Raw genomic sequence first — 20,391 nt, 5'->3', positions numbered from 1 at the left:
TCGCTCTCAGCAACGTCAGAATGAACTGGCGATCTACAATGAGATGCAGAGCCGCAGAATATTATGTCAATAGCAGAGACTCCTAAGGTTTCCATCTGAAATAAATTTTTATACACCCCATTTTAGTTTTATTGTTCGTAGCCAGATAGCAAATGAAATACAAAAAATACATAAATATACTGGCATCACAATACAGGTCCATGAACCAGTTCATAGGTGCTGTTTCCTGTGTCCGTGTTTAGGTATAGAAATCTTACGCTCACTGACATTGAGGATTGTAAGAATGATAGGAAGGAGAAATTGATAGCTATGATTGCAGCTGGAAAGCAAACATCGGGTGTGAACCTCATACAAAGATCACGTGGAGATAATACCTCAAGGATGCTGACGAAATCGGCCACTCAAACAGAAGGTGCTATCAAATTAAACGTTCGAGTATGAAGTGCTCACTCATGTCATATCTTCAACTGTCGCGAACAACAACAACAAGAACAAAAAATGTGGGTGCTAGCTAGCAGCGCTGTCTTAATATCACAGCCGTTAGATCAGCAGTAATGCGTCTCCCAGTTCATTTACAGTCTGTAAGTTACTCATAAGGTAAAAGGCAAAACAAAAAAAACAAAAAATGGTTCAAATGGCTCTGAGCACTATGGGACTTAGCTTTTGAGGTCAGCAGTCCCCTAGAACTTAGAACTACTTAAACCTAACTAACCTAAAGACATCACACACATCCATGCCCGAGGCAGGATTCGAAGCTGTGACCGTAGCGGTCGCGCGGCTTCAGATTGTAGCGCCTAGAACCGCTCGGCCACTCCGGTCGGCCGGTAAAAGGCATCTCGTATTCCGCAACTACACTAGAAAATCTTGGACTTGGTTACAGACTTTCCTTGTTCTACAAGTAATCCTCTTTTTCTTCGAAGTCTGGAAAAAGTAAGTTTGAAACAAAATGACACCTGTGAGATTTACAATTGTTTTATTTCTCAAACATATAAAAAACATATTGCAAATAAAATCTTATAATTAATAACAGGTATGTACAATGCTGATATGCAGACACGTTGTTGCGATTGGTATGCGAAATGGTTGGGGCTGAAGGTGGTTTCTTCAATGATATTCTCCTACAAAGAAGTTTAGAATTTTAGTAATACCCCAAGCCATTTCCAGCACCGACAGATGTTCCTATCGCAGATCCTGCAGCATGTCCTGTAATAAATACAAAAGCAGATAGTGCTTGATCTTGTTCAGACTGAACAATTTATTGAGGTAAATATTTACGAAATTTAACATCTCCAATATAAAAAAAATAGAAATGTCAGGAGAACTAAGTAAACTGAATAGCCATAAGGTGACTCTGAACATTTCTATTGTATCACTAACACAGTCCCTTTGACTGTGCAGAGATGTCACTAAACCCACCCAAAGATGTAAACAACCACGCATGAGCAGCGCCTATTATACCGACGGGGTCCGACAGCCGATCAGTTACAGTCATTCCACTAGGAAGGAGGTACACGGCTCGTGTTGTCTGTAGTTCAACCTTGCCTAGACGGCCAATACCGCTGTTCGATAGCGTCCGCATTGTTACTTTGTGCCAGGAAGGGCTCTCAACACGGGAAGGGTCCAGGCATCTTGAAGTGAACCATGTACAGACATGGAGGAGATACAGAGAAACAGGTACTGTCGATGAAATGCCTCTCCCAGGCCGCCGAAGGACTACTACTGCAGTGAATGACCGCTACCTACGGATTATGGCTCGGAGGAACCCTAATAGCAACGCCACCATGTTGAATAATGTTTTCCACGCAGCGACCGGACGTCGTGTTGCGTCTCAATCTATGTGCAACAGGCTGCATGATGCGCAACTTCACTCCCAACGTCCACAGCGAGGTCCATCTTTATAACCACGACACTATGCAGCGTGGTGCAGATGGGCCCTACAACATGGCTAATAGATTGGCATCACGTTCTCTTCACCGATGAGTGTCGCATATGCCTTCAACCAGACAATCGTCGGAGACGTGTTTGGAGGCAACCCGGTCAGGCTTAACGCCTTAGACACACTGTCCAGCGAGTGCAGCAAGGTGGAGATTCCCTGCTGTTTTGGAGTGGCATTATGTGGGGCAGAAGTACGCCGCTGTTGGCAATGGAAGGCGCTGTAATGTCTGTACGGTACGTGAATGCCATCCTCCGACCGATAGTGCAACCCTATCGGCAGCATATTGGCGAGGCATTGGTCTTCATGGACGACAATTCGCAACCCCATAATGCACATGTTGTGAATGACTTCCTTCAGGACAACGACATCGCTCGACTAGAGTGGCCAGTATGTTCTCCAGACATGAACCCTATCGAACATGCCTGGGTTAGATTGAGAAAGGCTGTTTATGAACGACGTGTCCCACCAACCACTTTGAGAGTTCAAATGGTTCAAATGGCTCTGAGCACTATGGGACTTAACATATGAGGCAATTAGTCCCCTAGAACTTAGAACTGCTTAAACCTAACCAACCTAAGGACATCACACAAATCCATGCCCGAGGCAGGATTCGTACCTGCGACTGTAGCGGTCGCGCGGTTCCAGACTGAAGCGCCTAGAGCCGCCCGGCCACACCGGACGGCCACTTTGAGGTATCCACGCCAAATCGCTGATGAGGAGTGGGACAATCTGGACCAACATTTTCTTGATGAACTTGTTAATAGTATGTCACGACGAACACGGGCCTGCATCATTGCAAGAGGATGTACTACTGTGTATTAGAGGTACTGGTGTGAACAGCAATCTGGACCACCACCTCTGAAGACGTGCTACTGTGTATTAGAGGTACCGGTGTGGTTTTCATGAGTCATAAAAAGGGCGGAAATGATGTTTATGTTGATCTCTATTCCAATTTTCTGTTCATATTCCGGAACTTTCGGAACCGAGGTGATGCAAAATTTTTTTGATGTGTATGTATGCAAAAGAACGTAAATTAGTTAGAAATTACGGCGTACCCACACTTTATCCAACATATAAAAGTCACTGCAGATATTTGGTTTTAGGCTATGACATGTTCGACACGCTTGCCATCATTGCGGATGATTTGGCGCAGACGAATAGCGAAATACTGCATGACCCGCTGAAGTGTCGGAACGTCGATGCTGTCAATGACCTCCTGAATGGCTGTTTTCAGCTTATCAATGGCTGTGGTGTTATTGAGGTACACCTTGTCTGTAACATAGCCCCATAAAAAGGAGTCGCATATCTTTCGATCAGGAGAATATGGCGACCAATCGAGGATCATGCCACTGGCCTCTGCGTAACCCAGGGACAGAATGCGGTCCCCAAAGTTCTCCTCCAGGACATCATTTTCCTGTTTGAATGGAATCGATCTCCGTCTTGCATGAACCGCATCTTGTCGTAATCAGGGTGAATGTGGATAATGGGGATGAAATCATCTCCCAAAACCTTCACGGAGAGTGCGGTAGTCACCGTGTCATTAAGGAACATCGCGCTGTTTATCCCGTGACTTGACATTGCGCACCACACGGTCACCCGTTGATGGTGAGGAGATTTCTCGAACGCGAAATGCGAATTCTCAGTTCCCCAAAAGCACCGATGTTGCTTATTAACGAACCCATTCAAATGATAGTTGGTTTCGTTGCTAAACAAAGCATAATCACATCGAAGTCCTGTCCGTCAGTTATGTGGACAATAATGGTGGAGGAACACAACAGCTGTTCCATGGCCCTGGAGCTTAATGGCTGATGGGTTTGAATTTTGCATGGGAAGAGATGCAGAGCTATTGTACCTTACATCATCATCTCAATTTATCTTATTCCGACACATTTAAATCCCTGGGCAACTCATTTTACAGTCATGTGAAAAGCAACGGAAGTGATAAATCTTAACTTCTGGTTTACGACAATCTTGCTTAATGCTTTTATTTTCCATATCATCGAATAATTTAATGTTTCACGTTGTTCTGTGCAGTACAGACAGCCAGTTTTCTTTCTGTAGCACTAGCTTTCATTACAGGAAGTTCATAACGGAACAGCAGTAAGCAACCACAGCCTTATAAATAGACATCAAACGGGCTGCATGTTTACGAATCATTGAGAGACATGGAAAACACGTTTGGATATCGCACTGAGATTGGCTGAGAAACAGAAATAAAAAATTGAAAATGAAACTTTCAGGTACAGGACGTAAACAACGAAAAGCTTAGTTGCTGAAGAAAAACAATAGTTGATAGATATTCCTACGGGTTTCTAGCTGGGTGACAATTAGATTTTTATGTGTAATATTTCGATGAAAGACCTAATCGTCTTCTTTAACACTTTGAGTAAAAATCTAATTGTGTTGTTCGCTTGTTGGACTGCCGACAGTATAAAACAGAAATGTCACACCTGTGGACACCGATGCGACTAAGAATCGGAAATCACAAAACACTAATTATCTTTTGAATGAAACGTAGTAAGTCACAACGTGTTAAAGGCTACTAGGCTATCTAAAACGCATGCACTGCATCAGATGCACGCTCAGAAAGGGACAGAAGGAAAGAAAGAAGTGTGAATTCTCTAGCGTCTGTGAAACTCATGTTACAAAAGTAAATGAATGCTGGGTAAGAAGATGATGAATATACTCCATGGGTATTATAAATAAGTATGAGACAGTAACAACAAAACTCAAATGAAACTCGTATCAAAGTGGTAAAGTATATGTACACAAGTGAAGCAGTGTATTAAAAATACTAGCTCTTCTGGTATGAGTTAGCAAGCAAGGAGCGTTCTTGAACCTTTATCTCTAGCTTCCCGAGACTACCATGAGATTTGGATGGGCCTTACAGAAAATGAGATCCACTTTGGCTTGAAGTGAATCGTCTAATAGAGCAGACTGTTACTGACGTTCAGCAATTTTTGGCGAAGATATAGGTGGTGGTTGTGTGGATGGCTGACCCAGTCGGCAAGTGTCAGACTGTCACTGTTTCACCTCTGGCAAAGGTGTGTCATCTGAAAAATGACAAGCAGTAGCATCATTCAGAATCCACCTCTGACTGTTGGTTCCCATATAAGCGGCTGGGTAAACCAGTTAAAGGGTCTGGCGAAGCTCAGTGCATGCCGCCTCCGATTGTACCGAGCCTTGTCAAGCAAAGTCGTCCTCTAATTGGTCTAACAGTGATATAGAGACGATTGGACTGTTATTTGTCTTGAATTACGATTTGGGGACTTCGGAATAGACAAACGAGTTGACATTTTTGGTATTAGTCACTCACCGTGGTGCGAGTGGTGCACGACGGGGTGGAAGCCGGACTTGTCGGCGTGGTACTTGACGGTGCGCACGCTGCCGTCCGCCTCCTTGAGCGAGTACTCGCCAGTCACGACGTCTCCGTCGCGGTGCTCCTTCTGGGTGTGGTGGTCCCCTGTGTGCTCGTCAGACACCCCATACTCGAACTCATACTTCGGGTACGCCTGCCAAAGGAAAGGATATTTGAATATTAATTTCCCAATTGTCTTACCCGCTTACACGTCCACCGACAACTGTCTTCTTCCTACCAGACCGACAGAGTAGCATGCTACGGTTTCATCAGTACAGACACAGGACTGCCTGCCGTAGACACGTAGCGACCACCCAAGTCAGTTTACACTTTATAGCATACAAACACGTTTTTATGTTGTCGCTCCTGCTGTATCCTACATAGCCTGTCAAGCATTAACATCAGAGGTACAACCAAACCACTTCATACGCGTGGTAAAGGGTTTGGTGAGAGGGCATTATTACTCTGTGCAATTGTACGGTTTCCCAGGACCAGGAGTAGAGCCTGATGAAAGCAATGGCACCAAATGGCGACATATTGCCAGTGAGTTATTATGCCAACAAGACTTCTTCTCTCAACAACAGACCGAGTTATCACTCAAATACTAGTCGGAGAAAACAATATAAATACAAATAGTTGTCATAATACAGGGTGTATCAAAAAGAATCATCCGATTTGGTACATCTATATTTCTGAAACTAATAAACATATACAATGAATGTTTTTTGATGAAAAAGGTTTTTTTTCATACCTTTTCATAACTGTTCAATATGCCCCCCTTGAGATGCACGCTGTTTGTCAATTCCGTATTCAAATTGTTACCACACTGCAGCGAGCATGCCTTGGACTTAGTGCGTCCAGAGCTGCTGTTATGCGATGCCTCAGTTCATTCACTGCTGTTGTTAACGGAGGCACATAAACAGAGTTTTTTTTATAAGCTCCCACGAGAAATAATCACATACAGTCAGGTGTGGTGATCTTGGAGGCCAGTAACGTAAGGCTGGATCATTTGGTCCAGTGCGACCGATCCATCGTTCAGTAATCCTTTGATTTAAAAATTCCCGCGATTCGAGATGCCAGTGTGGTGGTGCCCCATCCTGTTGGTAAATAAAGTCGTTCGAATCAGAGTCCAACTGTGGGAAGAGAATGTTCTCAAGCATATCGAGATATATGCTTACTGCAACTGTGTTCTCGCCAAAGATAAATGGACCATACACATTTCCCCGTGAAAGTGCATAAAACACGTTAAATTTTGGCCAGTCCTTCTCATGTTGTACAACTTTGTGTGGTTGTTCTCTACCTCAAATTCTCACATTACGACGGTTCATCTTTCCATTAAAATGGAATGTTGTCTCGTCACTAAACACTAAGTGTGGAAAAAACTGTCATCCTCCATCTTGCCAAGAACGAAATTACAGAACACCACAAGTTGTTGTTTGTCACCTTCACGAAGAGCTTGCAGTAGCTGAATTTTGTGTGGTTTCGTCTGTAAACGTCGACACAACACACGCCAGACGGACATTAGGGGCACGTCGAGCTGTCGAGCCGCGCGGCGAACGGATTTCTGCGGACTCCTTGTGAAAGTATGGCAGATGCGTTCGACGTCTGTGTAAGACACTCAGGGACGGGCCCGGTGGTTTGCCTTTACACAAACAAACTGTTTCTCTGAATTGTTCATGCTATCGTCTAATGTTCTGTGCTGTAGAAGGATCCACACCATAGCTAGTACGAAAGTCACGATCAACAGTTATTACTCACCGGCACTGCGCAAAATGTAGAACACAAAACGCTTTCTGTTGTCCCGACACCGTTTTTTCTAGAACTGAAATGGGTGCACACTCTACTACCTAGAGGGAACCATGTAAAACTCGAGAGTTTTCTCTTTTCAACGGTGTATTGTGCACGCACATATCTCAAATAACAAAGCAGTTATGATTTTTTTATAGGATGATTCCTTTTGATACATCTTGTATCACTTGTACCTGTACGTCAGGTGTTCTGAGAGAAACTATGTGCTAAGCTACAGTATTGAGATAAACTGCACATACTTCAATTCCACCTCATGTCAAGCCTTATTGTATTACAACATGCTATTTGGCTGAATGTCCCGAACACCTGTTGCGGTTAGTTCCAAAGGCAATTACGATCTTAATAAAACGAACATAATCCTTATGCTATTCAACACAGTTTAATCGTCAAATGAGAATTACGTTTAAGTCCTGTTACAATGAACATCAACGTCCATATTTATCGTTGCTCAAGAGAGGTAGGTGTAAGTTGATCTGGTACGCAACCGACGTTCTAGTTCACCGTAAAGCTATTTGGCGTTAGTCACTCGGCACTAGAGTAGATCAATCCAGCAAATCCACTCGATTTTCCTCGAACTACATTGGAATGATCCTTACTTTGCGGGGCAGAATTGCCGAGGTCCGATCCCAAACTGTTGCCACCGGGTGACAATTTTCCTGTAGTCCTAATCATTTTCATAAAAACTTGCTTTCATTTTGCTATCGAACCGTGAGTATTGGTGTGCGCGAGCTATAAGCCAGGACCACAGATACCTCAGGGCACATCAAAATACCGTGATTCATCTCTTCCTAAAATCTTCATACGCTGTTGCAAAAGACAGTGATGACGCTTTTAGTGTTATTGCAAATTGTGTTACGCATTCATTGTGTGACGAGCAGCTTCTCTGCAATGGCGTTACCAACCAAACCGAATTATAAAGAACCTTGACTGATCATTCTGTACATTACCTTATGTCCTTTCGAAAAAAGAACAGAAGTTATCTGAAGTAGTGGACAGGGACGTTTCACGAAAGGTTATTACGAACTTCGGTGGTTACATTTAATTTATTCGTACGTCAAAAACCTCAGACTTCACTGCCGTTTACACTTCACAGCAATATCTTAACAGTGGATCTAAGGGCACGTATAATTCCTATGAAGTCTAGGGAGCCTCTATGATCATGCTTCGTTCTGTCTCACTTCGTTTCCTCTGTTGAGTGGTGAGAACAATAAAAATCCATGATGTTATCACTTTTACCCTCTTGTATGAGTTCGTATTCGTAGCTTGATGTGAGCCAGAGAACATTCAGTGGGTGTTCGGCGTGTTGCATCTGCATGTGAAACAAAGACCACACTCGTTGAAACTTTAAGAATAGAGTTCAGTGAGACACAAGTACAGTATACGATAAAAAAATATCCGGACATCTATTAGTGGACTATAAGATGGGATGCGTCGGCACTTTGCCTTTATAAGGCTTTCAGATCTCCTGGGAACACTTTTAGTGAGATGCCTGAACGTCTGAGGAGGAATGGCAGCCCATTCTTGAGCAAGACTAAAGCCAGGAAAGAGAGTAATGGTAGGCACTCGGTCTGAATTCCACGTTCTAACTCATCTCAAATGTAATCAAACGAAACACCTGCAGCCGTCGTTTTGATGTTATTTTATCATATTGCAACTCGTTTCGGTGACTCATTACATCATCTTCAGAGCTTAACTGAGGCCGAAGACAAAGATGGCGTACTGAAACATCGAAACTGGTTTCAATACAAAAAAATAACATCAAAACGGCGGCTGCAGGTGTTTCATTTCATTACGTACCTGATCGGCCGAATCCCACAGACCATCAGTTAGAAGGATCGACATACAAAAGATCACAAAGGTGTTCCTATAGCTTCAAGTCGAAACTCTGGGTGTGTCTGTTCATTTCAGAAATTTTATTGTCCAAAAACCATTGTCTCAGAAATGCTGCCTTACGACAGGGTGCGTTATGTCGGCGTCCGTTATCACGCTGATACAAAGAATCATCGTCACCGTACGCAATACACAATGTTGTAACATACATTCATATCCTTCCGTATTTAAAGTTTTCTTGAGAACAATAAGGGGATCCGATCTTCACAACGTAAGACCATCTTCTCCAAAGTTCACTGTTGCCACAACATTTGATGACAGGCAACATTCTCCAGGCATTCGACAAATTCAAACTCTTCCATCGGATTGCCTCAGAATGTAGCGTGATTCATCAATGAAAATCAGCCGTTTCCATCCACCCACTCTCCAGTGGGGTCGCTCTTTAGTATTGAGTACAGAAATGTGTGGCATATGAAGAGCAGCTCCACCATTTTACCAAATCTTTTTAACTCCCTACGCACAACATTCTTCTAGTTGGACTGTTGGCAGGGCTGTGGAACTCTCGAGTGATTTCTGCCACAGATTTCACTCAATTTTTTGCAACCACCCTCTGCAATACTTGACATCTCCGTCCGTTAGTACATTAAGGGATGCCTGGTCTTTGTTTAGATGTGGTTTCCACTTCAGAACCATATCACCAAGACTAGCGCAGCTTCAGACGGGTTGAAATGTCCCAGATGGTTTTGTTACTCAGGTGACGTCCAACGACATGTCCACGTTCGAAGTCACTGAGCTCCGCTGACCGAGCGTTTCTGCTTTTACTGCTTCTCACCTGACAACACAATACCTCCCGCCTCCATTTACACTGGCGCGTCTCCCTCTCGTGACATCTAGCCGTCAATTCCGTAATACGTAAGGGAGTCCGCACATTTTTTATGAGATAGTGTGTTCTGAAACATCTACAAAACCCACGTGGAAATAAGGCCAAGAAAGATAATACCATGTTGCGAAGGGATGCATCGTACCATCACTGTTATTCAACTTGAAAGTCGAAGACGCACTGAAGAAAGTGAAGCAAAATTACGGATAAATAAAAGTGCAGTGCGTACAGAGGACGTGACGTTTCTGGCTGGATGAAAGGAAAACTTGGCCCTGTTGAATGGAATGGGGAGCATACTTAGCACAGAATCATGAGAAAGGATACCAATAACAAAGGCGAAGAATCATACACGACAGAACAAAGACTTGCTCATCATGAAAATTGACAATGACACAGTGATGGAAGAAGTGGGAAGCATTCTCCTATATGGGAAGTAAGTTAATGGTGGATGTAAAGTGACGCAGGTTAAGAAAGCTTTCTTCAATAAAAGAGCTCTACTGGTATCAGATATTGATGTGTAAATGAGGAAAGCCAGGTAAGAAAAAGCTAGAAGCATTTCAAATGCGGCACTACCATAGAAAGTTAAAATTTAATTAGTCAGTAAGATGTAACAATCTCTAAACAGAATAGATGAGAGAAGAAGTCTGTGGAAATACCCATACAAAAAGAAGGGCCAGAAATGAGAACAGCTGTGAAGGGGGGTCTGATTGGGACATTGATGAGTGGAGGCTGCCTCAGCGGTCAGTGATGGAACCACCGTGCCTTCTAACATGACAGGTTATTCTAAAATATTTCTCTTTGGTGATGACACAGCTTGTTAGAGAAGGATGATGATTACAATATAGGCAGTACACCAAATAGTGCAGTTCACGGGTTGAGGAAAATAGATTGGTACTAATCAAAATAAGACAAATTTTTCACAGTTTTAAGATGTGATGGCAAGCCTATATTCAATATCTTGTTTAATAACTAAATCCCGCTGTATTTACCATTACAGCAGTATCTCTATTTCGTGGTAATCCGACACGAAAGTTAGTCTTCTTTGCATATTTTCATTCGCTTAAGACATACGGCGTTGTATTCTGGGGTAAACCCATTCACAAAGGGTACTTTTGGCACAGAAACGGGCGTTTTAAGCAAAGTATGGTAAAAGTTCAAGACCATCTTGATGACACTTGTTCATGAGTCTGGAAATTCTGACACTGGCCTCTTAATATAAATTTACCTTAAGGTCGTTTGTTGTTAACAATGTGATCTTATTCCCAAGAATTATCAGCTTTCATTCAGCTAATACTAGGCAAACATCCTATCTGCGTTTGGATCACACTTCCTTGACTCTTGTGCATAAATATGTACAGTACACTGCTGCGTTCATTTTCAGTAAGCTACCACAAGAATTAAAAAATTTAGCAGTGACCCTTGAATTTTCATGTCCAAAGTGAAGAATGTCCTCATGGCTCAATCCTTATGATCTGTCCAGAAGATTTTTGGAAAAAATCAAGCAAGTTTCTGTGTTAAGTTGTTGAGTATGCCATAGACTCAGCAGCTTATCAGTAGATGATTCGTGTACCTTTTGTTTTATTCATGATTAACTTTTCTGATGTACTGACTTGTTCCGGGGCTACGGACATTGGTTTCTCAGTTTGGTCCCTCGGAACTAGACATGTATATAAAACAAAATAATAAATTAGTGGAAGATCTATTACAGCACCGAGTAATTGTTAACATTATTTTGGAAAGAGCCATAGAAGGGAATAACAATAGGTCTAAGCAATGCAGATTGTGAAATACGTTTGATGTAGTAGTTACGAAGACGGGAAAAAATTAGCACAAGATAGAAAAAGACAGCGAGCAGCATTAAACCAGTCAAGAGGCAGATGAGCTAAAAAAATGAAATGGAAGCTAGACAATGTTGCTCACCACGTAGTCGTAAGAGTGAGCCCCGACGCTGACACGATGCGCGGGCCCCACCACAGAAGCCGTCTGGTGGGCGTAGGAGCGACCGCGCCAGCACAGCGCCTGCTGGCAGCTGACGGCGGCCATCGCAAGCATCAGGACCACGGACACCTGCGACGAGATACAGCCACGTACAGCACACGGGCAACAAGTAAGGGCTTCCTCGCGTACTCACCGAGATAGCTGGCCCCATTTCTTTCAGAGTGTTTGTTTAGCTGCAAAACACTAACTCAGGTTCTCTCATATACTGGGTGAAAGTTACAATCTTTCAGGGACGATGAGATGGGTAAGTGTATCAGGCCAGGGACCCTGGTCCGAAAACGAGCTAGTCGAAAATTATGTGCGGAAATGTTTCTGATACCTCTGACAGTGGAATACATGCACCGGTACTGTTGCTGTTAATATTCTAAAGTAGGCGACTTTCGGAGGTGGTAATACGGTTCAAAACAAGAAAAATACGTCCAGTAAACAAGGGTTCTAAAGTGCATACCTTAAGAACTATGAGCACTTGTTCATCTTCCCTAATGTGAAATACATCTCTGTTACTGAAGAAGTACCTGAACTCTTACGGGACTTGGTAAGAATGTCCTCCCCAAGTAATGAGTGTGTTCGAGAGGGACACTACGAATGTTGTGTGTGGACATACAATGTGAGAATGTGGGTCTCGCGGGAGGCGTGCGCGAGATAGTCCCTGCAGTCGCACTATCCTCTGTGCCCTCGGTGGCTCAGATGGAAAGAGTGTCTGCCATGTGCGCAGGAGATCCCGGGTTCGAGTACGGGTCGAGGCACACATTTTCACCTGTCCCAGTTGATATATATCAACGCCCGTCAGCAGCTGAAGGTATTAATGTAATTCTAACTTTTCGTTTTGTTTGACATCTCACAGCTCTAATTTCACCGTAGTCACGTTGTCCAGATTTAGTAAACAGTAACGGTAATGGTACCATCCAGAATTTGAACCCCGTAGTAAATCAGATGACTTTCAACTACTGCAACCCATTTTCTAATTCCTGTAAGTGGCAAGTCGGAAAAAGAACACAGGTGCCGTCTGATCTGTGGAATACGTGCGTGCGTTGCAAACAGAACAGACCAGTTTCTTGCTATTTTCAGCAGACGAAAAATAGGAAGGAATTTTTACAGTTATTACTGATATTTTACTTTATCTGAATGTTAGAATAACTGTAATTCATTTCATCGTTGCATGGGTTTGCTTACTAAGTCTAACAGTTTCAATATACAGAATCTGATGTAATATCAGGCTGGGGTAATGGCATCCTGTAGGGGAACAGGTGTGCACCCCCCATGAAAATTAAGCTGGAAGAGGCTGAAATGACAGGAAAGTAAGGAATGGAAAGAGGAAACAACAGATTCGAACGAGAACGGGAAAGCTGTACGTGGGTGTATTACTTGGCATCCGGAAAAGAAGAAACAGAAAATCAGAAGTAAGGGGGAAACACCAGTGCCATAAGAGGTATCGGATGTTTCCAGCATTTGTGACGTTAAGAATTACGATAATCACTGTACTGGTACTTTTCTACACGTAGGAAAGAGCACAATTACGTCTGTAGAGAAGTACGTAAAGACAAAAATTGTGCCGCGGGTGTGCTGGGTGCTCTGTTTGAAATCATGCTGCGTGTATTGGAGAAGACGCCTCAAGGCTGTCTTTATGTTGATTGCTTAACCACGAAATGAACATTCTAAAAATTGTTCAGATATGCAAAGGATATCAATTCCATCTACGTGTTTCCTATCAGAAATTAGCAGCTAGTTTAAGTGAAAGTTACTTTCACTCACGTACATTTAAAACAATTTTCCCCTCTCGGCAGCACAATCCGCAACCACTGCGGATAATTATGCCACTGGGCGATTGTGATGTTCTCAGTTAAATTCTATTGAGCTGTTTTTTTTTTTTTTACGTTTAAATTGACAGGTTCAGGGATCATCGGTTTTAAAAGCAAAAGTTACGCTTCAAAATGGCTGCGGCATTTGCATACTTTTTTATGACAGTGTTCCGCCTGTACAGCACTTTCAGTTCTTATCAAACAAATCCATTAGCGCGTTTTGGCAAAAGTTGTCTTCAGGAATCAGAATGTGTCACAACACATAATCCTTTATGCATACATGTGTCAGTCACTAGCCCTAACTGTGAATGAGCTACCCACAAAATTGTTAATGTTATTTGTCTTATTCGTCTACCTAGTTAGTTTCGCTTAGTTTTGAAATCACAAATTATATGTTTAGAAAGCTGTCCCGCTGAAGGATCACTCAAAATTGTATTCACAGCCGTTCGTTGCTCCTGGCTCTTAGGTAATACATCATAGTTAGAGTATTGCTGGTACCATAGTTGGTAGAGTCGAGCGTGAGCCATTGGTGACACAGGTCGCCTGATAGGACGATATACCGCGAGCCGCCGATGTTACATGCTAGCGTGAGCATGTTATTTCGTTAGGGGATTGGCAATGAGTCTTGGCGGTACATAGAAGTTATTTAACTATTTACAGGTATATGGTAGCGCCTTTTTATTACACTTGAATTCATTTTTATGCCCTTTTGACGTATTGATATGTTCTTCTGTAGGCACTAGATGCACGTAATTGACTTCCTATTGATAGGTCACATTTAAATTCATTGCACATTACGTATTCTGTTGTATACTGAACATGGTCTCATTCAGGAATATATGAACTGCTGCTCTAAATATACTGGATCAACTGCAAGAAATGTTAATATCAGGTACAAAGAACATATAAGGCCACTGAAGAGCGAAAGTAGCCACTCGTGAGTCGTGCTTGGGTAGCTCTGCTGGCAGAGCACTTGCCCGCGAAAGGCATAGGTCCCGGCACACAGTTTTAATCTGCCAGGAAGTTTCAAGAATTTTTTCTTATCTTTATGATAAAGCATAATTAAACGTTATACACTTCCGTGGGAGTTGTGCTTCTGTAAAAGCTATTCTCAAGCTCGTCTCTTGATAAAATCTAGACAGGCTAGCGGGGCTTCCTAGGATACCCACGACGCCCAAAGGAATCAGCCTCGAATCCCAGTAGGTCGGTCTCTTACCTGAGCACGAGACATTGCTGTAGTGGTATGAATCGTTGTGGTGCTAGCGATCGACTGCTTGTCCACTGCCTGAGTTTCCCCTTTTATACAAGACAGAGACCCAGACTTCCGCTTTTTGTCGTTTTGTTGATCCCCAGGAGGTGTTACATGTGTGTTGATGACGAAGAACGAGCAGACACAGAGTAGCACTTGCTAAGAAAGCAGCCTGTAAGCACATTCCTCAAACCTTTTTACTGTCCGAAGGCGCCAACAATGGGTAACTTGCTCGGAGGAAGGTTTTTAGTTAAACGTGAGGCAGACAATTAAGACCGCTCGAGCGCGAAAAGCAGGGCCTGGCTGACATAACTTCTGTAAATAGCACCTGCGATATTACCAAGCTAGAGCACAGGACAGTTACGTCGGAGCGAGGTACCAGTGGTTGGGAATCGCGAAGTACAGAGCACTCTCGTCCATCTACGATTAACTTCCAAATTAGTATGAATGATGCGTATCTCTGGAAAGCGAGAACTCACCTCAGCGGCGCGGCGAAGGACGGTTGCGTTCCAAGGGGAGCAGTCTGAGTTATAAATCATAAGACCAACAGAACATACTAAAATGTCAAGTAACTTGAACAAATGCGTACAGCGTATTTCCATGAGACAGTCGTTCCGAAAAAATCTTCCTATCAAACATATACCAAATTACAGAAATTACAGTTGACGTCTGTCTCTATATCCATCCTGTTTGTTATCTTTGTTACTGGTGTAGACCGCAACCGCTGACGTAAAATAGTAATAGGAAAATGAAAAGCTCTTCTGCTTATATTGTTATGTTCCTTTTTTCCAAGGTTTGTGGTAAACCAAATTAAAAACAAAATCGCTGTTGGAACCACAAGGGTCTAATTACTGAGAGTGAAAAGAAGAGATTGAATGTACACTGAAAGACACCATACTGTGGTCGTTTCTCTGGCTTATTACTAACGTAAGCCAGCTTTGTATCAAAAAAATAATAATCAAACGCTATCATACAAAATAGCTGTCAAAGTATAAACATTACAATTCACCGAAACTGATAATAAATCAAGAAAGAGCCACATGTAATTTGGCAACACACAGTGACCTGAATAGTAAGAACTACGTTTAATGCGTTATTAAAGGCAGAAACACAGTACTGTGCACAGAACATGCTACAGCCAGATCACGCTTTACACTACGAAATTATATTTTCTTTACATTTAATTAGTAACTGTGATTTACTCACACGAAAAGTTCTATACACTACAAGAGGGATACGCACCAGTACGAAATGAGAAAGAAACACAAAGCAACAACATACTATAGGTACAATGTCCACTAGAAGTACCTTTCAGCACATCTGCAGTTACTAATTTTTACGTCTCACTTACGCCATGATAAATATAAATACAGAGAATAAGACTGTCAGAAAGAAACAGACATAGTATTTTACACAAATACATTCGATTAAGATATTCGAATGCTTGAAGAATAGTCACAGTTTTTATTTTACAAACGGTTTCTCCTATAAATAACAAAAGAATGTGTTTCTACACGCAGTCTTATCAAAAAATATAAAATCAGACACAGTGAAGTTTTTAATGCAGTTAAATTATTTATATCCAGTTCTAGGTCTTCTTTATTAGTTTATAAAATGTCATATTTACATACGCATATGCGGAGAATTAACCCATTCAGACAAGGGTGGATTATTGATGACTTCGTTGGGGAAGTTATCCTATAATTTTTCCCAGCAATAAACATATCAAGTACACTGAAACGAACCCAGTTTCTTTCATATACCAATTATACATCTTAACAGATGTATAGTTTTGATCCACATTAAAAAGTAACAGATATAGTATACCCACACACACGCTAAGAAGGAAACTGCCCCAAAAGTTGAAAATTCAGTAGGTGAAGAACAACTTATCAAGAACAGTATTTTATTAAGAATAGAAAGCTAGGAATGTAGCTTATTAAGAAAATTCTTTTTCTTTTCGCTATGACTGTTAATTTCTATGAAATCATACACTTCATTCCACTGAATGACCAGCTACGATTGTTGGGTCATTTTCAAGGGGTTCGTGTAAATATGTTATAAATAAGTTCTTCATATGTAAAACTGTAAACAAATGTCATAACAAAAACAAAACTTGGGAGAACTTTCAAGAAAATCGGACCTGTATTATATTCTCATGTTTGGTTCTTTATTGTAAGATCACTGAAATCTGGTTTCGCAGGACAGAGCGGATCGGGTTATGGTTGTGGAAAGGGGCCAAAGTGAGTTACTATCAGTTGGACAAAACACACCACTTTATTTTCCTAAAAACACTTAATCACACATGCCCTTAAGAGGATTCAAAACAATACGGCTGAAAGCCTGAACACAAGTTGTTACAATTGCTTTAAAAATACATGCGGCTGAAGGCCTTACTTAAAAAAAAAAAAAAAATACGTTAATTCTCGGCTGAAGGTCACACACTGGACACAGAAGAACTAAGGGCTTAAGGCCTGGAAACAAGAATTTCGGGTAAAGAAGAAAATTTTAAAACGTTTTAATCAAATGAATTTTCAAATTTTAATTTGAGATTGCTGAAGGCCTTAGCTTAAGATATTTCATGTAAAAGTTCGGCTGAATACTACAAATTGAACATTGAACAACTCAAGGTTTAAGGCCTGGATAATAAGGACTTCAAATAGAGCAAAATCTCCTCTTTCAAAGAATAACTTTTAAGCAAATCAATTTTGAAAAATTAATTTAAGTTGGCTGAAGGCCTTATTTTAAATTGAAATAAACTAAATTAGTAGATGGCTGAAGGCCTCGCACAGTACCTGAGACGAATATCACAAACAACAGAACAATGGTGCTCAGAAGTGTTCCAAGGGTCGGCCTGAGGAGGTAACTCTAACATAAGTTTATGTGAGACAGGTAGCCAAGAGTAAGACTAAATAATCAGATGGCAACCCGACCCAGGGACAGCTGAAGGACCAACCAACAACCTAAATAATTCCCTTCTGCCCCACCAACGGGAAGAAACCGGAAAATATCGGCGAGGGCGAAGATACCGGCAGCACTACGTCTTGAAAATTGGTTTCTAAATAGAGTCAAGGCACAATAACCACTCAAAATGTGAACAACACCAAGTCTGTCGAATTATACGCCTTGCCGGAGAGCATCAACATGGTGAGGAATGACACACTGCAGGCAAACTATGCTAACGATCAGGGTAGACAACTGGAACGTTAACGGCCACAAGGCAGAAAATACCGCTGCTGCACTTCACTAATAAGCAACAACCAATTCAATAGTTAAACACCATACTGGAAGATGGCTCCAAAATTTCGCCGACTCCAGCACACCATATGTTGCTGCTTGCGGGAAGGGCCCAGAAAGCAACAACCGGCAATGAACGAAGACATGCCACAGCAGTTGAGGTTTCATAACAAGTTAATTATCACTCAGCTTCAGTGCCCAGGTTCAATGGACGACGAGCTTTGTAGCTCTCGTAGCTGGCGCCTCACAAATCCGACCGCGCATGCACGCCGCCAATGGTCCTGGCCTGACCTCGCGCCGCAGAGACTTCCTCGCTGCTCCGTCTAAATCGACCGACTCCATGCAGCACGCAGACAGCATTAAAATAGTTGCTCAGTCAAAACCACACAAACTCTACACTGTTCCACGAAAACACTTCTACAAACAAATCGAACAATACTAAAACCAGTGATTGTGGAACGACAAAGACAAATCACAAGTCGACAGACACGAAGAACCCAGAATCGGTCGGCGACCAAATACGCGTCGTCTGATGAGACGACCGATCAAACGACCAATCAAGGTCGTCCCCACTCAAGTCATCCGTGTCGGCAACGATCGGGCGCGTCATGGCTGTCCGAACCTCACTGCAGCCCCGTAACGACTCAACTCCTGACATACGACGACCTAGAAATAGACCTCACTCCATAGATAATATCGCAGTGCTCTTATCGATAAGCGCTGCTGCTGCCACTCAAGGGCAGGCAAGGCAGCAACTTGCCGGCTAGAGTGACCGTGTGGTTCTGGGAGCTACAGTCTGGAACCACGCTACCTCTACGATCGCAGGTTCGAATCCTGCCTCGGGCATGGATGTGTGTGATGTCCTTTGGTTAGTTAGGTTTAAGTAGTTCTAAGTTCTAGGGGACTGATGACCTCAGAAGTTAAGTCCCATAGTGCTCAGAGTCATTTTGAACAAGGCAGCAACTTAGTGGCGCCAGTAAATCGAATAAGAAACGAGGCGGCAATACCATAAACATAAGATGACAAGCAACAAACGGCGTGATCATGTGCCGCGCACGACTTAATTACGTACGATCCTTTAATACTCTATGTGCAAACATTTGTATATGCTCACTTGAAAATGGCCGCACAGTTGCAATAGGCGTACAGGATTAAATAAAATATATCGGGTCTGATATGGTGACAAACGGTTGCTTTAATAGAAATATTGTTTCTGCAAAAAAAAAAAAAATGGCTTCCAATCATACCCACTAGTTAAGTGATCCCTGACATAGGGGCCGTTACAGATGGTTGATTCGAAGTAAGAAATTCTGATGCCTAGAATTAAAAGCATGCTCTGCTCCGAATTCACGTTCTTTAACCGTTAAAAGTGTTCCGGATTTCTTACCTCGTGATTTTTTTAACATAAGTGATATTTACAAGCAGCCAACCCTTGTGACCGAGCGGTTCTAGGCGCTTCATTCCGGAACCGCACGACCGCTACGGTCGCAGGTTCGAATCTTGCCTGGGTCATGGATGTGTGTGATGTCCTTAGGTTAGTTAGGTTTAAGTAGTTCTAAGTTCTAGGGGACTGATGACCTCACATGTTAAGTCCCGTAGTGCTCAGAGCCAATTGAACCATTTTTGAAATTTATAAGGATCATTTTAAGGGCGAAAATATTTTCTTGAAAATTTGAAAAGCGCTCTTCACAAAACTGGAAACCTCTTCCCATTACTTTTGATGCGGAAATCTACGTCTGCACAATTTTTACTTAAAACTCAGCCCTTCTGTGATAAATCCAGAATGGTTTGGATTCATTGTTATTTCTTTAGTTTATATGGTAAATCGACAAGCTTTTAATAACTAGTCTCTAAATCTGACAGAAAATCCACAGAGATACTGGTCATATGCAAAGTATACCAGTGGCCAGGAACAAACTGTACCTTCACTCCGCGATAACAAAATATCACCGATGACAGCATCATTTAAGTGGACTTATTAAACAAAGTTTTTCGAAATTTTTTCACGAAGACAAAGACGAAGTTCCAAAATTCGGATATAGTATAACTGTCAACATGAGAAACTTAGAAGTAAATGTCATTGACGTAGCGAAGCAGCCTAAAGCATTTAATAAAGTCACGACTTCCAGTGTAGATGGCACATCAATAAGGTTCTCTTCAGACTATTATAGCCCCATACTTAGAAGGCACATACAACTGCTCACTCGATCCATACCAAAAGATTGGAAACTGTACAGGTCACACCAGTACTCAAGAAACGAAGTAGGAGAAATCTTCCTAATTACATACCCCATA

The 20,391-nt window shown here is 42.2% G+C and overlaps 1 protein-coding gene across 1 annotated transcript; it reads right to left on the bottom strand.

Moving 5' to 3' along the window:
- Nucleotides 1–1,014: 1,014 nt before the first annotated feature.
- LOC126419082 (cuticle protein 7-like) lies at nt 1,015–14,871 on the bottom strand. The gene is made up of 4 exons (XM_050086171.1): nt 14,827–14,871; nt 11,734–11,880; nt 5,253–5,448; nt 1,015–1,203 (listed from the first exon to the last, which is right to left on the bottom strand). The coding sequence occupies exons 1-4, from the start codon at nt 14,839–14,841 to the stop codon at nt 1,139–1,141; spliced, it is 423 nt and encodes a 140-aa protein (XP_049942128.1). The 5' UTR covers nt 14,842–14,871; the 3' UTR covers nt 1,015–1,138.
- Nucleotides 14,872–20,391: the final 5,520 nt, after the last annotated feature.

The sequence above is a fragment of the Schistocerca serialis genome, chromosome 9, assembly GCF_023864345.2.
Source record: "Schistocerca serialis cubense isolate TAMUIC-IGC-003099 chromosome 9, iqSchSeri2.2, whole genome shotgun sequence".
Lineage (NCBI taxonomy): Eukaryota > Metazoa > Arthropoda > Insecta > Orthoptera > Acrididae > Schistocerca > Schistocerca serialis.
The sequence above is the reverse complement of the archived record's forward strand: the minus strand, read 5'-3'. Positions and strand labels throughout refer to the sequence as shown.

Excerpts from the sequence above, each read along its gene's own strand:
- LOC126419082 (XM_050086171.1), bottom strand. Across the intron at positions 5,449-11,733 it reads CTCACTCTTACGACTACGTG|GCGTACCCGAAGTATGAGTT; the intron begins GTGAGCAACATT and ends TTCCTTTGGCAG. Across the intron at positions 1,204-5,252 it reads CGTGCACCACTCGCACCACG|GACATGCTGCAGGATCTGCG; the intron begins GTGAGTGACTAA and ends TATTTATTACAG.